The following is a 19561-nucleotide window of genomic DNA, read 5'->3' as shown; positions in this document are numbered from 1 at the left end:
GCTTTTCATCCAGAGCCACTCAGCCAACTGCTGAAGGCCTGGCCCAGGCTGGCACTGCTGGGCCTGGCTGGGCACAGCAGGCACAGAGCAGCAGGGAGGCAGATCCTGGAGGGATCAGCAGGGGCATGGGAGCCCTCCGTGCTCTGACTCCCCAAGGGGAGCCTGCAGGGACCCCAGGAGAGGAGAAGTGTGGAGGGCTGAGCTCCCCCTGGCACTGCCAGGTCCATCCTCACCCCCACAGCTGAAGTGGGGCAGCAGCAGCTCCAGCTGCAACTCAGAGGAGAGCTCAGCCCTGGGAGCAGCAGGGGAGGAGCTGGGAGGCTGCTCAAGGACTCTGCCCTGGCTTGGAGAAGGCAAAACAGGCTGGGCCTGGGGGGAGGGAGGGGCTGAGGCAGAGGGTGAGGGTGATGGGCAGGGGGGGAAGGGGGGGAGGATGAAGGCTGCGTGGAGAGGGTGAAGGCTGCAGGGAGAGGATGAAGGATACAGGGAGAGGATGAAGGCTGCGTGGAGAGGGTGAAGACTGCAGGGAGAGGATGAAGGCTGCAGGGAGAGAATGAAGGCTGCAGGGAGAGGATGAAGGCTGCAGGGAGAGGATGAAGGCTGCAGGGAGAGAATGAAGGCTGCAGGGAGAGGATGAAGACTGCAGGGAGAGGGTGAAGGCTGCAAGGAGAGGGTGAAGGCTGGAGGGAGAGGGTGAAGACTGCAGGGAGAGGATGAAGACTGCAGGGAGAGGATGAAGGCTGCAGGGAGAGGATGAAGGCTGCATGGAGAGGGTGAAGGCTGCAGGGAGAGGGTGAAGGCTGCAGGGAGAGAATGAAGGCTGCAGGGAGAGGGTGAAGGCTGCAGGGGGAGGGTGAAGGCTGCAGGGAGAGGGTGAAGGCTGCATGGAGAGGGTGAAGGCTGCAGGGAGAGGGTGAAGGCTGTGTGGAGAGGATGAAGGCTGCATGAAGAGGGTGAAGGCTGCAGGGAGAGGGTGAAGGCTGCAGGGAGAGGGTGAAGGCTGCAGGGAGAGAATGAAGGCTGCAGGGAGAGGGTGAAGGCTGCAGGGGGAGGGTGAAGGCTGCAGGGGGAGTGTGAGGGCTGCAGGGAGAGGATGAAGACTGCAGGGAGAGGATGAAGGCTGCAGGGAGAGGATGAAGACTGCAGGGAGAGGGTGAAGGCTGCATGGAGAGGGTGAAGGCTGCAGGGAGAGAATGAAGGCTGCAGGGAGAGGGTGAAGGCTGCAGGGAGAGGGTGAAGACTGCAGGGAGAGGATGAAGGCTGCAGGGAGAGGATGAAGACTGCAAGGAGAGGATGAAGGCTGCAGGGAGAGGATGAAGACTGCAGGGAGAGGGTGAAGGCTGCAGGGAGAGGGTGAAGGCTGCAAGGAGAGGGTGAAGGCTGGAGGGAGAGGGTGAAGACTGCAGGGAGAGGATGAAGACTGCAGGGAGAGGATGAAGGCTGCAGGGAGAGGATGAAGGCTGCATGGAGAGGGTGAAGGCTGCAGGGAGAGGGTGAAGGCTGCAGGGAGAGGATGAAGGCTGCAGGGAGAGGATGAAGGCTGCAGGGAGAGCATGAAGGCTGCAGGGAGAGGGTGAAGGCTGTGTGGAGAGGGTGAAGGCTGTGTGGAGAGGGTGAAGGCTGCAGGGAGAGGGTGAAGGCTGCAGGGGAGGATGAAGGCTGCAGGGAGAGGATGAAGGCTGCGTGGAGAGGATGAAGGCTGCGTGGAGAGGGTGAAGGCTGCATGGAGAGGGTGAAGGCTGCAGGGAGAGGGTGAAGGCTGCATGGAGAGGGTGAAGGCTGCAGGGAGAGCATGAAGGCTGCAGGGAGAGGATGAAGGCTGCAGGGAGAGCATGAAGGCTGCAGGGAGAGGGTGAAGGCTGCAGGGAGAGGATGAAGGCTGCAGGGAGAGGATGAAGGCTGCATGGAGAGGGTGAAGGCTGCAGGGAGAGGATGAAGGCTGCAGGGAGAGGATGAAGGCTGCAGAGGGAGGGTGAAGGCTGCAGGGAGAGGATGAAGGCTGCATGGAGAGGATGAAGGCTGCAGGGAAAGGATGAAGGCTGCATGGAGAGGGTGAAGGCTGCAGGGAGAGGATGAAGGCTGCAGGGAGAGGATGAAGGCTGCAGAGGGAGGGTGAAGGCTGCAGGGAGAGGATGAAGGCTGCAGAGGGAGGGTGAAGGCTGCAGGGAGAGGATGAAGGCTGCAGGGAGAGGATGAAGGCAGCAGGGAGAGGATGAAGGCTGCAGGGGGAGTGTGAGGGCTGCATTCTCCCCTGCAGGCTGCAGCAGGGTTTGCTCTGAGAGCTGAGTGCAGGCTGCAGTTGAGGCTGTGCTGCAGGGGGCACAGGGAAGCAGGGGAATGGAGCAGGCCAAGTCCTGCTGCTGGAGGTGGAAGGTGGGGAGTGGGTCTCTGTGGGTGAGGGCTGGCTGGAGGCAGGGCTGCTCCCCCCAGCCCCAGCCCCCAGCTGGCATCCTGCATGTGGCCATTTCTCCAGCCCTGCACAGCTGCTTCCCTGTGCTGAGCTGGCTGAGGCTCCGTGCTGGAGGGGCTGCAGCCCCTCAACCCTCCTGGGCAGCCCCACAGAGGAGCCCCTGCCCACCAGGCTCTACCTTCTCCTCCAAGGCTGCCATCCTCTCCTTGAGGTGCAGCTGCAGCCTCTCGTTGGACTCGCTCAGCAGCCTGTCCACGGTGTCTGACAGCCTCTTGTTGTGCTCCTCGTTCATCTTCTCCCTCTGGCGAGCCTGCAACACACAGCCAGGGCCATGGCAGGGCAGGGGGTCTGCTCCTGTGCCCCCAGGGCCCCTGCTCCTCTGCCCCCAGGGCTCCTGCTCCTCTGTCCCCATGGTTTCTGCTCCTCTGCCCCCAGGGTTCCTGCTCCTCAGCCCCCAGAGCTCCTGCTCCTCCTGCCCCCAGGGCTCCTGCTCCTGTGCCCCCAGGGCTCCTGCTCCTCTGCCCCCAGGGCACAGGGACCTCCTGCCCCCAGGGCTCCTGCTCCTCTTCCCCCAGGACTCCTGCTCCTCTGCCCCCAGGCTCCTGCTCCTCAGCCCCCAGGGCTCCTGCTCCTCCTGCCCCCAGGGCTCCTGCTCCTCTGCCCCCAGGGTTCCTGCTCCTCTGCCCCCAGGGCTCCTGCTCCTCTGCCCCCAGGGCTCCTGCTCCTCAGCCCCCAGAGCTCCTGCTCCTCTGCCCCCATGGCTCCTGCTCCTCAGCCCCCAGGGCTCCTGCTCCTCTGCCCCCAGGGCTCCTGCTCCTCTGCCCCCAGGTCTCCTGCCCCTCCTGCCCCCAGGGCTCCTGCTCCTCTGCCCCCAGGGCTCCTGCTCCTCTGCCCCCAGGGCTCCTGCTCCTCCTGCTCCCAGGGCTCCTGCTCCTCCTGCCCCCAGGGCTCCTGCTCCTCTGCCCCCAGGGCTCCTGCTCCTCCTGCCCCCAGGGCTCCTGCTCCTCCTGCCCCCAGGTCTCCTGCTCCTCCTGCCACCAGGGCTCAGGGACCTCCTGCCCCCAGGGCTCCTGCTCCTCTGCCCCCAGGGTTCCTGCTCCTCTGCCCCCAGGGCTCCTGCTCCTCTGTCCCCAGGGCTCCTGCTCCTCCTGCTCCCAGGGCTCCTGCTCCTCCTGCCACCAGGTCTCCTGCTCCTCCTGCCCCCAGGCTCAGGGACCTCCTCCCAGGCTCTAGGGAGGGTCACTCTAGTTTGAGGGGGCCTGGATGAGAAAGAATCAACCAGGATCCTCTTCCCATCCTGCTGCAGGGGCAGCAGCAAACCCAGCAGCAGCCCTGGACATGAGCAAAAAGGGAGGTCAGGCTGCCCAGGGAGGTGGTGGAGGGGTTTGAAAGCTGTGTAGAGGTGGTGCTTGGGGATGTGGCTCAGTGCTGGCCTTGGTACAGTAGGTTAATGGTTGGCCTTGGTGGCCTGGAAGGTCTTTTCCAGCCTGAATGATTCTCTGATCCATGCTGTGCACACTGAGGCTGGAGCAGGGCCTGCAAGGGCTCCCCCACTCACCCTGGCCAGCTCCTGGTTCTTCTCCTCCAGCTGGCTCTCCAGCTGCCTCAGGTGCTCCTCGATGCTCCCATGCCTCTCTTCTGCCTGGGAAAAGCAGAGCAGCCCTCTGGGGTGATGCTCCCCAGAGCCAAGAGCCCCCTCCTGTGCCCCTCCCCCCATCCCCACAGCCCTCCCCAGGACACAGCAACCTCCCCTCTGCCTGCCCCCAGCCATGCTGCACTGGGAGCTGTGGCCCAGAGCAAGGTGAAGGGAGATGGAGGAGCTCTGAGAGGGAGCTGGAGCCTGCCACGGGCCAGGCTGTGCCTGTCCACACCTCCCCCCTGCCCCCTCCAGCCTGGGGCCCTCCTCTTCCTCCTCATCCCACAATGGGCCCAGCAAAAGCTGAAGGTCACTCAGGCTGGCAGAGCCACCTCTGCCTGGGACAAAGGAGCTGAGGGAAGGCAGCAAACCCCACGGGGGCAGAGCTGCATGGACACTGCCCCTGCAGGGTCAGGGATGCAGAGGGAGCTGCATGGACACTGCCCCTGCAGGGTCAGGGATGCAGAGGGAGCTGCATGGACACTGCCCCTGCAGGGTCAGGGATGCAGAGGGAGCTGCATGGACATTGCCCCTGCAGGGTCAGGGATGCAGAGGGAGCTGCATGGACACTGCCCCTGCAGGGTCAGGGATGCAGAGGGAGCTGCATGGACATTGCCCCTGCAGGGTCAGGGATGCAGAGGGAGCTGCATGGACATTGCCCCTGCAGGGTCAGGGATGCAGAGGGAGCTGCATGGACATTGCCCCTGCAGGATCAGGGATGCAGAGGGAGCTTTGGGGACATTGCCCCTGCAGGGTCAGGGATGCAGAGGGAGCTGCATGGACATTGCCCCTGCAGGGTCAGGGATGCAGAGGGAGCTGCATGGACATTGCCCCTGCAGGGTCAGGGATGCAGAGGGAGCTGCATGGACACTGCCCCTGCAGGGTCAGGGATGCAGAGGGAGCTTTGGGGACATTGCCCCTGCAGGGTCAGGGATGCAGAGGGAGCTGCATGGACACTGCCCCTGCAGGGCCAGGGATGCAGAGGGAGCTGCATGGACACTGCCCCTGCAGGGTCAGGGATGCAGAGGGAGCTGCATGGACACTGCCCCTGCAGGGTCAGGGATGCAGAGGGAGCTTTGGGGACATTGCCCCTGCAGGGTCAGGGATGCAGAGGGAGCTGCATGGACACTGCCCCTGCAGGGCCAGGGATGCAGAGGGAGCTTTGGGGACACTGCCCCTGCAGGGTCAGGGATGCAGAGGGAGCTGCATGGACACTGCCCCTGCAGGGTCAGGGATGCAGAGGGAGCTTTGGGGACACTGCCCCTGCAGGGTCAGGGATGCAGAGGGAGCTGCATGGACATTGCCCCTGCAGGGTCAGGGATGCAGAGGGAGCAGAGCCCAGAGTCTGGGCAGCAGGGCAGGGTGGCTTGGGCCTGCCAGGGGCTCCATCACTGCAGGGTGGGTGGGCAGACCTGCCCTTCCCTCTGCTTCCTGCCCCCTGTGGTGGCCCTGGGGGCCCAGCCCGCCCAGCTTGCCTTGGAGAGGGCAGCGATGCGCTGGGCCAGCTCCGCCTCCACCTCGGGCAGGGTCTCCGCCTTGCGCATCGTCTGCTGCAGCTTCTGCTCCGCCAGCTCCAGCAGCTCCTGCAGGTGCCTGGCCTTCTCCTCACACTGGGGGACAGGGCAGGGGCACACAGGCACAGAATCAGCGTCAGGGGCTGGTCAGGACCTCTGCAGATCACCCAGTCCAACCCCTCAGCCAGAGCAGGAGCAGCCAGGGCAGGAACACAACCAGGGGGGGTTGGAATAGCTCCTGAGAAGGAGACTCCACAGCCCCCCCTGGGCAGCCTGCTCCAGGCCTCTGCCACTTTCTACCCACCTAGAATCCCAGAGCTGGCAGGGCTGGAAGGGAGCTCAAGGCTCAGCCAGCTCCAACCCCCTGCCATGGGCAGGGACACCTCACACCACAGCAGCTTGCTCACAGCCACCTCCAGCCTGGCTGCAAACACCTCCAGGCAGGAGGCTTCCACCACCTCCCTGGGCAGCCTGGGCCAGGCTCTCACCACCCTCCTGCCCAACAACTTCTTCCTCACAGCCAATCTCCAGCTCCCCACTTCTAGTTCTGCTCCATCCCCCCCAGCCCTATCCCTCCCTGACCCCCTCCAAAGTCCCTCCCCAGCTTTCCTGCAGCCCCCTGCAGCTCCTGGAAGGCCACAAGGAGGTCTCCTGGGAGCCTTCTCCTCTCCAGCCTGCACAACCCCAACTCTCTCAGGCTGTCTGCAGAGCAGAGCAGCTCCAGCCCTCTGCTCCTCCTCCTGGCCCTGCTCTGGGCACCTTCCAGCCCCTCCAGAGCCTTCCTGGCACAGAGGCTCCAGAGCTGGCCCCAGAGCTGCAGCTGTGGGCTCAGCAGAGTGGAGCAGAGGGGCAGAATCTCCTTCTGTTTCCTTGGCACTTCCACCTCAGCTTCCACCACTGCCCCCTGTGCTGTCCTTGGGCACCACCCAGCAGAGCCTGGCTCCAGCCCACCTGCCCCAGCCCCAGCCCCCACTTCTCCTGCCAGGCCAGCAGGGGCAGTGTGTGGGTGCCAGCTGTGGTACCTGGCGGTGCAGGGACTCCTTGTTGGCCAGCTCGTTCTCCAGCTTGTCATTGAGGTCATGGATGGAGGTAGCCTCCCTCTGGGCTGCCAGGTAGCGTTTCTCCAGCGTGGTGATCCTCTCCTCCATGTCCTCTTTCTGAGCCAGGGCCTGGGGAAGCCATGGAGCTGTCAGGAACATCCCGATCTGGGGCTGTCCCATCCTGATCTGGAGCTGTCCCATCCTGATCTGGGGCTGTCCCATCCTGATCTGGAGCTGCCCCATCCTGATCTGGGGCTGTCCCATCCTGATCTGGAGCTGTCCCATCCTGATCTGGGGCTGTCCCATCCTGATCTGGGGCTGTCCCATCCTGATCTGGAGCTGCCACATCCTGATCTGGATCTGTCACATCCTGATATGGGGCTGTCCCATCCTGATCTGGGGCTGCCACATCCTGATCTGGGGCTGTCCCATCCTGATCTGGAGCTGCCACATCCTGATCTGGGGCTGTCCCATCCTGATCTGGAGCTGTCACATCCTGATCTGGGGCTGTCCCATCCTGATCTGGAGCTGTCACATCCTGATCTGGGGCTGTCCCATCCTGATCTGGAGCTGTCCCATCCTGATCTGGAGCTGTCCCATCCTGATCTGGAGCTGTCCCATCCTGATCTGGGGCTGTCCCATCCTGATCTGGGGCTGTCCCATCCTGATCTGGGGCTGCCCCATCCTGATCTGGAGCTGTCCCATCCTGATCTGGGGCTGTCACATCCTGATCTGGGGCTGTCCCATCCTGATCTGGAGCTGTCCCATCCTGATGTGGGGCTGTCCCATCCTGATCTGGAGCTGTCCCATCCTGATCTGGAGCTGCCCCATCCTGATCTGGAGCTGTCCCATCCTGATCTGGAGCTGTCCCATCCTGATCTGGGGCTGTCCCATCCTGATCTGGAGCTGTCACATCCTGATCTGGGGCTGTCCCATCCTGATCTGGAGCTGCCCCATCCTGATCTGGAGCTGTCCCATCCTGATCTGGAGCTGTCCCATCCTGATCTGGGGCTGTCCCATCCTGATCTGGAGCTGTCCCATCCTGATCTGGGGCTGTCCCATCCTGATCTGGAGCTGTCCCATCCTGATCTGGAGCTACCCCATCCTGATCTGGAGCTGTCCCACCCTGATCTGGAGCTGTCCCATCCTGACCTGGAGCTGTCCCATCCTGATCTGGAGCTACCCCATCCTGACCTGGAGCTGTCCCATCCTCATCTGGAGCTGTCCCATCCTGACCTGGAGCTGTCCCATCCTGATCTGGAGCTGTCACATCCTGACCTGGGGCTGTCCCATCCTGATCTGGAGCTGTCCCATCCTGATCTGGGGCTGTCCCATCCTGATCTGGGGCTGTCCCATCCTGATCTGGAGCTACCCCATCCTGACCTGGAGCTGTCCCATCCTGATCTGGAGCTGCCCCATCCTGACCTGGAGCTGTCCCATCCTCATCTGGAGCTGTCCCATCCTCATCTGGGGCTGTCCCATCCTGATCTGGAGCTGTCACATCCTGACCTGGGGCTGTCCCATCCTGATCTGGAGCTGTCCCATCCTGATCTGGGGCTGTCCCATCCTGATCTGGGGCTGTCCCTTCCTGATCTGGAGCTGTCCCATCCTGATCTGGGGCTGTCCCATCCTGATCTGGAGCTGTCCCATCCTGATCTGGAGCTGTCCCATCCTGATCTGGGGCTGTCCCACCCTGATCTGGGGCTGTCCCATCCTGATCTGGAGCTGTCCCATCCTGATCTGGGGCTGTCCCATCCTGATCTGGGGCTGTCCCATCCTGATCTGGAGCTGCCACATCCTGATCTGGGGCTGTCCCATCCTGATCTGGGGCTGTCCCATCCTGATCTGGAGCTGTCCCATCCTGATCTGGAGCTGCCACATCCTGATCTGGGGCTGTCCCATCCTGATCTGGAGCTACCCCATCCTGACCTGGAGCTGTCCCATCCTGATCTGGGGCTGTCCCATCCTGATCTGGAGCTGTCCCATCCTGATCTGCAGCTGCCCCATCCTGATCTGGAGCTGTCCCATCCTGATCTGGGGCTGTCCCATCCTGATCTGGGGCTGTCCCTTCCTGATCTGGAGCTGTCCCATCCTGATCTGGGGCTGTCCCATCCTGATCTGGAGCTGTCCCATCCTGATCTGGAGCTGTCCCATCCTGATCTGGGGCTGTCCCATCCTGATCTGGGGCTGTCCCTTCCTGATCTGGAGCTGTCCCATCCTGATCTGGAGCTGTCTCATCCTGATCTGGAGCTGTCCCATCCTGATCTGGAGCTACCCCATCCTGATCTGGAGCTGTCCCATCCTGATCTGGGGCTGTCCCACCCTGATCTGGGGCTGTCCCATCCTGATCTGGGGCTGTCCCATCCTGATCTGGAGCTGTCCCATCCTGGTCTGGAGCTGCCCCATCCTGATCTGGGGCTGTCCCATCCTGATCTGGGGCTGCCAGGCCGTGGATGCTGAGCTGGGCACCCAGCTCCTGGCTGCCTGGCACATCCCTGGGGCCTGGCATGTGATGGGAGCATTGCTCCAGAGGTGCTGAGTGCCAGCAGAGTGGGAGAGGGAGGCAAGGGAGAGCCTGGCAGCCACAGGAAGTCCTCCCAGCAGGGGCAGAGCTCGGGGTCAGAGGGCAGTGTCAGGGGGCAGTGAGAGGGGGCAGGGGCAGGGGGCAGGGTCAGGGGGCAGGGTCAGGGGGCAGTGCCAAGGGGCAGGGGGCATTGCCAGGGTGCAGGGGGAAGTGCCAGGGGACAGGGCTCAGGGACAGGGACAGGGTCAGGGGGCAGGATCAGGGGGCAGTGAGAGGGGGCAGGGGGCAGTGCCAGGGGGCAGGGGCAGGGGGCATTGCCAGGGGGCAGGGGGCAGGAACGGGGGCAGGGTCAGAGGACAGAGAGAGGACAGTGAGAGGGGGCAGTGTCAGAGGGCATTGTCAGGGAGCAGTGCCAGGGAGCAGTGCCATGGGGCAGTGCCAGGGGGCAGGGGCAGGAGGTAGGGTCAGGAGGCAGTGCCAGGGGGCAGGGGCAGTGCCAGGGGGCAGTGCCAGGGAGCAGTGCCAGGGGGCAGGGGCAGTGCCGGGGGCAGAGCCAGGGGACAGTGCCAAGGGGCAAGAGCAGGGGGCAGTGCCAGGGAGCAGTGCCAGGGGGCAGGGGCAGTGCCAGGGGGCAGTGCCAAGGGGCAAGAGCAGGGGGCAGTGCCAGGGAGCAGTGCCAGGGGGCAGGGGCAGTGCCAGGGGGCAGTGGCAGGGGGCAGTGCCAGGGGGCAGTGGCAGGGAGCAGTGCCATGGGGCAGTGCCAGGGGGCAGGGGCAGGGGGCAGGGTCAAGGGGCAGTGCCAGGGGGCAGGGGTCAGGGGGCAGTGCCAGGGGGCAGCGGCAGGGGGCAGTGGCAGGGGGCAGGGGCAGGGCCTCACCTCTCGGAGGTCTCTCTGGTACTTGCTGCTCATCTCCTCGGATTTGATCAGGTCCTTCCTGGCCGTTCCCAGGTCCTCCTCCAGCTCCTGCACGCTGGCAGCCAGGGCAGAGATCCTCTCCTTGGCCTGCACCACCTCGAAGTTCTGCTTCTCCAGGAGCTCCTGCAGCTCCACCACCCTCCCTGCCTCCTCCTCCGGGTGCACAGAGCCGTTGGAGAGCCGCTGCAAGGCAGCAGGGAGGCAGCTGCAGCCTGGGCTGCCCCCGGGCACAGGCTGGCACCGGCAGGGGCTCAGGGCCAGCCTGGGCTGTGGCTGCTCACAGGCACCAGGGCAGAGGCAGGGCTGGGAGGCAGAGCCCCCGGCAGCGGGAGCACAACTTCCCCTGCGCTCAGAAGCAGCCTGGAGCCGGCGGGGAGGGCTCGGCCCGGGGGGTTCGCTCCATAGCAGGGGGGGAAACGCTCCCTGCAGCCCGGAGCCGGCAACGAGGGGCTTGGAGAAAGAGGAGCCAGGGAGAGCAGGCTCAGGGCAGAGGCTTCTGGGCACTCACCTTCCAGGGGAGCTTCTGTGCTGCCTCCTTGGGCTCCCTCTCGTCCCTGTCCCCTGCCGGCACCTCCCGAGCGGCTCCCTGCTGCAGAACGGCCACCTGCGGGGCAGGGCAGCTCCGGCAGGGCCAGCAGGGCCAGGGCAGCCCCAGCAGGGCCAGCAGGGGCCAGGGCAGCTCCATCAGAGCCACCAGGGGCCAGGGCAGCCCCAGCAGGGCCAGCAGGGGCCAGGGCAGCTCCATCAGTGCCACCAGGGCCAGCAGGGGCCAGGGCAGCCCCAGCAGGGCCAGCAGGGGCCAGGGCAGCTCCATCAGAGCCACCAGGGGCCAGGGCAGCCCCAGCAGGGGCAGCAGGGGCCAGGGCAGCTCCATCAGAGCCACCAGGGGCCAGGGCAGCTCCATCAGAGCCACCAGGGGCCAGGGCAGCTCCATCAGAGCCACCAGGGGCCAGGGCAGCTCCATCAGAGCCACCAGGGGCCAGGGCAGCCCCAGCAGGGGCAGCAGGGGCCAGGGCAGCTCCATCAGAGCCACCAGGGGCCAGGGCAGCTCCATCAGAGCCACCAGGGGCCAGGGCAGCTCCAGGAGGGCCCGCAGGGCCACCAGGGCCACAGGGGCCAGGGCAGCCCCATCAGAGCCACCAGGGGCCAGGGCAGCTCCAGCAGGGCCACCAGGGCCACCAGGGCCACAGGGGCCAGGGCAGCTCCATCAGTGCCACCAGGGCCAGCAAGGGCCAGGGCAGTCCCATCAGAGCCACCAGGGGCCAGGGCAGCCCCAGCAGGGCCAGCAGGGGCCAGGGCAGCCCCAGCAGGGCCAGCAGGGCCAGCAGGGGCCAGGGCAGCTCCATCAGTGCCACCAGGGCCACCAGGGCCAGGGCAGCCCCAGCAGGGCCAGCAGGGCCACCAGGGGCCAGGGCAGCTCCATCAGAGCCACCAGGGCCCAGGGCAACTCCAGCAGGGCCAGGAGGGCCACTAGGGGCCAGGGCAGCCCCAGCAGGGCCACCAGGGCCACCAGAGGCCAGTACAGCCCTGGGGCACTCAGGTCCCTGCTGGCTTCCCCCTGTGGCTGAGTAGCAACTGGAGGCACTGGGTGAGGAAGAGGCACTGGGAGAGGAGGAGGCACTGGGTGAGGAGGAGGAGGCACTGGGAGAGGAAGAGGCACTGGGAGAGGAGGAGGCACTGGGAGAGGAGGAGGAGGCACTGGGAGAGGAAGAGGAGGCACTGGGAGAGGAAGAGGCACTGGGAGAGGAAGAGGAGGCACTGGGAGAGGAGGAGGAGGCACTGGCAGAGGAGGAGGCACTGGGAGAGGAGGAGGAGGCACTGGGAGAGGAAGAGGCACTGGGAGAGGAGGAAGAGGCACTGGGAGAGGAGGAGGAGGCACTGGGAGAGGAGGAGGCACTGGGAGAGGAGGAGGAGGCACTGGGAGAGGAAGAGGCACTGGGAGAGGAGGAGGAGACACTGGGAGAGGAGGAGGAGGCACTGGGAGAGGAGGAGGAGGCACTGGGAGAGGAAGAGGCACTGGGAGAGGAGGAGGAGGCACTGGGAGAGGAGGAGGAGGCACTGGGAGAGGAGGAGGAGGCACTGGGAGAGGAAGAGGCACTGGGAGAGGAGGAGGCACTGGGAGAGGAGGAGGCACTGGGAGAGGAGGAGGCACTGGGAGAGGAACAGGCACTGGGAGAGGAGGAGGCACTGGGAGAGGAAGAGGCACTGGGAGAGGAGGAGGCACTGGGAGAGGAGGAGGCACTGGGAGAGGAACAGGCACTGGGAGAGGAGGAGGCACTGGGAGAGGAAGAGGCACTGGGAGAGGAGGAGGCACTGGGAGAGGAAGAGGCACTGGGTGAGGAGGAGGCAATGGGTGAGGAGGAGGCACTGGGAGAGGAAGAGGCACTGGGAGAGGAAGAGGCACTGGGAGAGGAAGAGGCACTGGGAGAGGAGGAGGCACTGGGAGAGGAGGCACTGGGTGAGGAGGAGGCAATGGGTGAGGAGGAGGAGGCACTGGGTGAGGAAGAGGCACTGGGAGAGGAGGAGGAGGCACTGGGAGAGGAAGAGGCACTGGGTGAGGAGGAAGAGGCACTGGGAGAGGAAGAGGCACTGGGAGAGGAAGAGGCACTGGGAGAGGAGGAGGCACTGGGAGAAGAGGAGGCACTGGGAGAGGAAGAGGCACTGGGAGAGGAGGAAGAGGCACTGGGAGAGGAAGAGGCACTGGGAGAGGAAGAGGCACTGGGAGAGGAGGAGGCACTGGGAGAAGAGGAGGCACTGGGAGAGGAAGAGGCACTGGGTGAGGAGGAGGAGGCACTGGGTGAGGAAGAGGCACTGGGAGAGGAGGAGGAGGCACTGGGAGAGGAAGAGGCACTGGGAGAGGAAGAGGCACTGGGAGAGGAGGAAGAGGCACTGGGAGAGGAGGAGGCACTGGGAGAGGAAGAGGCACTGGGAGAGGAGGAGGAGGCACTGGGAGAGGAGGAGGCACTGGGAGAGGAGGAGGAGGCACTGGGAGAGGAAGAGGCACTGGGAGAGGAGGAGGAGGCACTGGGAGAGGAGGAGGCAAAGGTCTCTTCCAACCTTGGTGATTCTGTGATTTCAGCAAACCCCCCAGGAGGCCACAGCCAGGAGAGGAAGCAGCCCCAGCCCCAGCTCCAGCCCCAGCCCCAGCCCCAGCCCCAGCCCAGCCCCAGCCCAGCCCCAGCCCCAGCCCAGCCCCAGCCCAGCCCCAGCCCCAGCTCCAGCCCCAGCCCCAGCCCCAGCCCCAGTCCAGCCCCAGCCTCAGCCCAGCCCCAGTCCAGCCCCAGCCTCAGCCCAGCCCCAGCCCCAGCCCCAACCCCAGCCCCAGCCCCAGCCCCAGCCCCAGCCTCAGCCCAGCCCCAGCTCAGCCCCAGCCCAGCCCCACCCCCAGCCCCAGCCCCAGCCCCAGCCCCAGCCTCAGCCCAGCCCCAGCCCCAGCCCCAGCCCCAGCCTCAGCCCAGTGCTTGCCCAGGCAAGCCCAGAGAGCTCTTACCTGCCGATGGGCATCCACCAGCTGCTCCTCCAGGGTTGCCACTCGCTCCAAGGCTGCTCTCAAGCGCTCCCTGACCTGCAGAGGTGTGGCACAGTGGGAGAGGTCAGCCCTCAGCCATGCCCAGGGGCTAGGGCAGCTGCCAGCCCCTTGGCACAGGGATCTGTGGGAGAAAGCCCAAGGGAGAGCTCCCAGGATGCTGAAGGGACCTGGAGCACTGCCCTGAGAGCCCTGGGGCTGTTCAGTCTGGAGAGGAGAAGGCTGAGAGGGAGCTGATCAATGGCTATCAATAGCTGAGGGCTGGGGGTCAGGAGGGAGGGGGACAGGGCCAGGCTCTGCTCACTGTGCCCTGGGAAAGCCAAGGGGCAGTGAATAGAAGCTGCAGCACAGGAGGTTGCAGCTCAGCATGAGGAGGAGCTTCTGCCCTGTGAGGCTCCCAGAGCCCTGGAGCAGGCTGCCCAGAGAGGTTGTGGAGTCTCCTCTGGAGCCTTTCCAGCCCTGTCTGGATGTGTTCTGTGTGCCCTGTGCTGGATTCTCTGCTCCTGCTCTGGCAGGGGCTTGGACTTGATGACCTTAGGAGGTCCCTTGCAGCCCCTGACATCTGTGAGCTGTGGTCCTGTGTCTGCCCAAGAGCCAGGCTCAGGTGGATTCAGAGCCTCAGGGATGCTCCAGGCCATTGCCTGGGAGAGTGAAAGCACTTTGGAGAGGAGCAGCCTGGGCCAGGCTGGCTCTTGGGGGTGGCCAGGCCAGGCTGAGGATTCCTTTTGTCAGGGGAAGGAGATGCCTGAGGCCAATGAAGCAGGAGGGGCAACAAGAGTCATGGTGCAGGGACTGCAGCAGGGAGCCAAATGCCAGCACTCAGCACCTCCACAGGAGAGACCCAGGGGGGGACATCCTCCCTCCCCAGTGCCCTCAGACCCAACCATGCACCTGGCAGCCCCCCAGCTCCTCACACAAGCAGGCTGCAGCATATGGCTGGCCCAAGACCCTCCTGAGAGGGACCCCCAGGGCACAACCAATGGGATCCAGCAGGAGGGAAGAGGAGGTTGGGAGGTGAGGAGACTAGGAAGAGAGCAGGGGGCCGGCTGGGAGGGTTGGGGCTGTGCAGCCTGGAGGAGAGAAGGCTCCAGGGAGACCTCAGAGCAGCCTTGCAGGAGCTGAAGGGCTCCAGGAGAGCTGGGGAGGGACTTGGGACAAGGGCTGTGAGGGACAGGAGGAGGAACAGGGCCGGGAGGAGCAGCTGAGGAGCCTGGGGGTGTTGAGCCTGGAGCAGAAGAGGCTGAGGGAGACCTCATTGCTCTCTGCAGCTCCCTGAGAGAAAGTTCCAGGGAGATCTCAGAGCAGCTTCCAGGACCTGAAGGGCTCCAGGAGAGCTGGGGAGGGACTTGATGTAGTTGGGTGGGAGACCAAGATGGGCAGAGGATGGAGAACCTCTCCCAGGGGGACAGGCTGAGGGTGCTGGGGCTGTGCAGCCTGCAGGAGAGAAGGCTCCAGGGAGACCTCAGAGCAGCCTTGCAGAACCTGAAGGGCTCCAGGAGAGCTGGGGAGGGACTTGGGCCAAGGGCTGGGAGGGACAGGAGGAGGAACAATGGCTTTGAGCTGGGAGAGGAGAGACTGAGAGTGGAGAGGAGGAAGAGATTGCTGAGAGTGAGGCTGGGGAGAGCCTGGCACAGGCTGCCCAGGGAGGCTGTGGCTGTGCCCTGCCTGGAGGTGCTCAGGGCCAGGCTGGATGAGGCCTGGAGCAGCCTGTGCTGATGGGAGGTGTCCCTGGGCATGGCAGGGGGCTGGAGCTGGCTGAGCTTTGAGCTCCCTTCCAACCCAACCCATTCCATGCATCTCTGAGCTGAGGCCAGCCCTGAGCAGGGGCTGTCCGTGGGGTGAGCTGGCAGAGCTGCCAGCCCCCTGCTCACCTTTTCATCCAGCGCCTTGTGGTGCTCAAAGAGAGACTTCAGAGCCTTCAGCACCTCCACCTCGCTGGAGACCCCCGAGGGGGACTGCGCCTGGCGCTTCACCACCGTCATGCGCAGGGAGCGCTCATGCCTGGACACCAGGCACTCCAGGTGCTCCAGCAGCAGCTGCAGGGGGGGCAGGCAGGAGGCTGTGGGCGGCCCGGGGCCGGCAGGGCCAGCGGCAGCCCCGGGGCGGCCCCGGGGGCAGAGCCTTACCCGAGTGTTGTTGCGCTCAGCCTTCAGCTCCGAGATCTCCTCCTCCCGCTCCAGCAGCTGCTCCCGGCAGGCGCTCAGCTCCCGGGTCAGGGTGGCAAACTCCTGCGGGGACGGGGCAAGGAGAGCAGGGTGGAGATGGAGGGCACAGACCCGCGGCTGGCACCTCCAGCACGGAGCATCTCCCACCCGGACCCAGCCACTGAGAGCAGAGCTGGGGCTGTGCAGCCTGCAGAGGAGAGAAGGCTCCAGGGAGACCTCAGAGCTGCTGCCAGCACCTGAAGGGATCCTGCAGGAAGGCTGCAGAGAGACTTTTGCTGAGGGACAGACCAAGGGGGAATGGCTTGGGGCTGAGGGAGGGCAGGGTTAGAGTGGAGCTGAGGAGGAAGCTCTGCAGTGTGAGGGATGTGCAAGCTAGAGAAGGCTCCAGGGAGACCTCAGAGCAGCTTCCAGTATCTGAAGGGCTGCAGAACAGCTGGGGAGGGACTTGGGCCAAGGGCTGGGAGGGACAGGCTGAGCATTGTAAGTGTAAGTGCCCATTGTAAGTGCAGATCAGGTTCGTGATCATCTGAAGAACCTGAAAGTGTTCAAGTCCATGGGACCTGACGGGTTACACCCACGGGTACTGAGAGAACTGGCAGATGAGGTTGCTGAACCCCTCTCTATTATATTTCAAAAGTCCTGGCAGTCTGGTGAAGTCCCCACAGACTGGAAAAGGGGAAACATTGCCCCCCATCTTCAAAAAGGGCAAGAAGGAGGAACCAGGGAACTCCAGGCCAGTCAGTCTCACCTCTGTGCCTGGAAAGATCATGGAGCAGATCCTCCTGGAGTCACTACTCGCTCAAAAGAATAGTGAAGAGGTGATTGGGAACAGTCAGCATGGCTTTGCCAAGGGCAAATCCTGCCTGACCAACCTGGTGGCCTTCTATGAGCAGGTGACAAAATTAATAGCTGAGGGGCGAGCAACTGATGTCGTTTACCTGGCCCTGAGCACAGCCTTCGACACTGTCCCGCACCACATCCTGGTCTCCAGGCTGGTGACACATGGGTGTGATGGGTGACCACTAGATGGATAAGGAACTGGCTTGATGGCTGCACCCAAAGAGTGGCTGTCAATGGCTCCATGTCCCAGTGGAGGCCAGGGACAAGCAGAGTCCCTCAGGGATCAGTCCTGGGACCTGTCTTATTCAACATCTTTGTGGGGGACATGGACAGTGGCACTGAGTGCACCCTCAGCAGCTTTGCTGATGACACCAAGCTGTGTGGTGCAGCAGACAGGCTGGAGGGAAGGGAGGCCATCCAGAGGGACCTTGACAGGCTGGAGAGGTGGGCACAGGCCAACCTCATGAAGTTCAATAAGAGCAAGTGCAGGGTCCTGCATCTGGGTCGAGGCAATCCCAGGCACAAATACAGGCTGGGCAGTGACTGGCTGGAAAGCAGCCCTGAGGAGAGAGACTTGGGGGTGCTGGTGGACAAAAAGCTCAACATGAGCTCTCAGTGTGCACTTGCAGCCCGCAAAGCCAATCAGATCCTGGGCTGCATCAGGAGAAGTGTGGCCAGCAGGTCGAGGGAGGTGATCCTCCCCCTCTACTCAGCCCTGGTGAGACCCCACCTGGAGTACTGTGTCCAGCTCTGGAGCCCCTATTACAAGAGGGATGTGGAGGTGCTGGAAGGTGTCCAGAGCAGGGCCAGGAGGATGAGCAGAGGGCTGGAGCTGCTCTGCTGTGAGGACAGACTGAAGGAGTTGGGGCTGTTCAGTCTGCAGAAGAGAAGGCTCCGAGGTGACCTCATTGTGGCCTTCCAGGATCTGAAAGGGGCCTACAGGAAAGGCTGGGGGAGGGACTGCTCAGGATCTCAGGCAGTGATAGGACTAAGGGGGAATGGAATGAAGCTGGAGGTGGGGAGATTCAGGCTAGATGTGAGGAGGAGGTTCTTCACCATGAGAGTGGTGAAACCCTGGAATGGGTTGTGCAGGGAGGTGGTTGAGGCACCATCCCTGGGGGTGTTTAAGAGCCAGGCTGGATGAGGCTCTGTCCAGCCTGATCTAGTGTGGGGTGTCCCTGCCCATGGCAGGGGGTTGGAACTAGATGATCCTTGTGGTCCCTTCCAACCCTGAATGAAACTATGAAACTATGAAACTATGAAACTATGAAACTATGAGGCACAGACCCGCGGCTGGCACCTCCAGCACGGAGCATCTCCCACCCGGACCCAGCCACTGAGAGCAGAGCTGGGGCTGTGCAGCCTGCAGAGGAGAAGGCTCCAGGAGACCTCAGAGCTGCTGCCAGCACCTGAAGGGATCCTGCAGGAAGGCTGCAGAGAGAACTTTTGCTGAGGGACAGACCAAGGGGGAATGGCTTGGGGCTGAGGGAGGGCAGGGTAGAGTGGAGCTGAGGAGGAAGCTCTGCAGTGTGAGGGATGTGCAAGCTAGAGAAGGCTGCAGGGAGACCTCAGAGTAGGCCTTGCAGGACCTGAAGGGCTCCAGGAGAGCTGGGGAGGGACTTGGGACAAGGGCTGGGAGGAGAGGCTGAGCAACAATGGCCCCATACAGGAGTTTGCCCCTGGGCTGGGTCTGTGCCACACACTGCAGCTGCAGGTTGTGCTGTGCCCACTGCTGGTGTCCAGCACAGCAAGGAGCTGGAGCTGCTGGGGAGGCTCCAGAGGAGCGCCACAGAGGTGAGCAGAGGCTGCAGAACCTCCCCTGTGGGGCCAGGCTGGGAGAGCTGGGGCTGTGCAGCCTGGAGGAGAGAAGGCTCCAGGGAGACCTCAGAGCAGCCTTGCAGGAGCTGAAGGGGCTCCAGGAGAGCTGGGGAGGGACTTGGGCCAAGGGCTGGGGAGGGACAGGAGGAGGAACAATGGCTTTGAGCTGGGAGAGGAGAGACTGAGAGTGGAGATGGGGAAGAGATTGCTGAGAGTGAGGCTGGGGAGAGCCTGGCACAGGCTGCCCAGGGAGGCTGTGGCTGTGCCCTGCCTGGAGGTGTTCAGGACCAGGCTGGATGAGGCCCTGAGCAAGCTGTGCTGGTGGGAGGTGTCCCTGGGCATGGCAGGGGCTGGAGCTGGCTGATCCTGAAGGTCCCTTCCAAGCCAAACTGTTCTATGAATCTATGAGATGCTGACACCAAGGGAAGCAGAACACAGCCTGGAGCCCAGCAGGCTCCACCCCAACAGGAGGAGAAACTTCCTTGGTGTGAGGCTGCTGGAGCCTGGAGCAGGCTGCCCAGAGAGGTTGTGGAGTCTCCTCTGGAGCCTTCCAAGCCCCTCCTGGATGTGCTCTGTGAGCCCTGCCCTGCCTGCTCCTGCCCTGGCAGGGGGCTACGCACTGGGTGATCTCCACAGGTCCCTCTCAGCCTCATTGTCTGCTGCTCAGTGTCACAGCCAGTGTGGCCAGCAGGAGCAGGCAGGGATGTGCTCCCTGTGCTCTGCCCTGGGGAGGCCACCTTGAGTGCTGTGGCTCAGTCCTGGGCACCACACTGTAAGAAAGAGCTTGAAGGGGCTGGAGTGTGACCAGAGAAGAGCAATGAGGCTGGAGAGGGGTTTGGAGGGCACCAGGAGTGGCTGAGGGAGCTGGGGGGGGTTGAGCCTGGAGCAGAGGAGGCTGAGGGAGACCTCATTGCTCTCTGCAGCTCCCTGAGAGGAGGCTGCAGCCAGGGGGGGTTGGGCTCTGCTCCCCAGGCTCAGGGGACAGAAGGAGAGGACCTGGCCTGAAAATTGTGCCAGGGGAGGCTGAGGTTGGAGAGGAGGCCAAATGTCTTTGCTGGAGGAGTGCTCAGGGCCTGGCAGAGGCTGCCCAGGGAGGTGGTGGAGTCCCCATGGCTGGAGGGGCTGCAGCAAGCTGTGGCTGTGGTTTGGTGCTCATTGTGTTGGGTTTGGAC

General features: G+C 64.0%; 1 protein-coding gene across 1 annotated transcript in view; it reads right to left on the bottom strand.

Moving 5' to 3' along the window:
* LOC137461478 (liprin-alpha-2-like) overlaps nt 1–15794 on the bottom strand; it is a gene marked incomplete at its 5' end in the record, with an annotated part of 28991 nt that extends 13197 nt beyond the window's left edge. Inside the window, 9 exon segments of the mRNA XM_068171197.1 lie at nt 2589–2720; nt 3969–4052; nt 5522–5656; nt 6583–6729; nt 10002–10223; nt 10549–10644; nt 13531–13605; nt 15438–15602; nt 15693–15794. Coding sequence (XP_068027298.1) covers nt 2589–2720; nt 3969–4052; nt 5522–5656; nt 6583–6729; nt 10002–10223; nt 10549–10644; nt 13531–13605; nt 15438–15602; nt 15693–15794 — 1158 coding nt within the window.
* Nucleotides 15795–19561: the final 3767 nt, after the last annotated feature.

This window comes from Melanerpes formicivorus, unplaced genomic scaffold (assembly GCF_026170545.1).
Source record: "Melanerpes formicivorus ecotype bairdi unplaced genomic scaffold, bMelFor1.0.p_v2 SCAF_2328, whole genome shotgun sequence".
NCBI lineage: Eukaryota > Metazoa > Chordata > Aves > Piciformes > Picidae > Melanerpes > Melanerpes formicivorus.
Note: the sequence above shows the minus strand (reverse complement) of the source record. Positions and strands in the feature narration are given on the sequence as shown.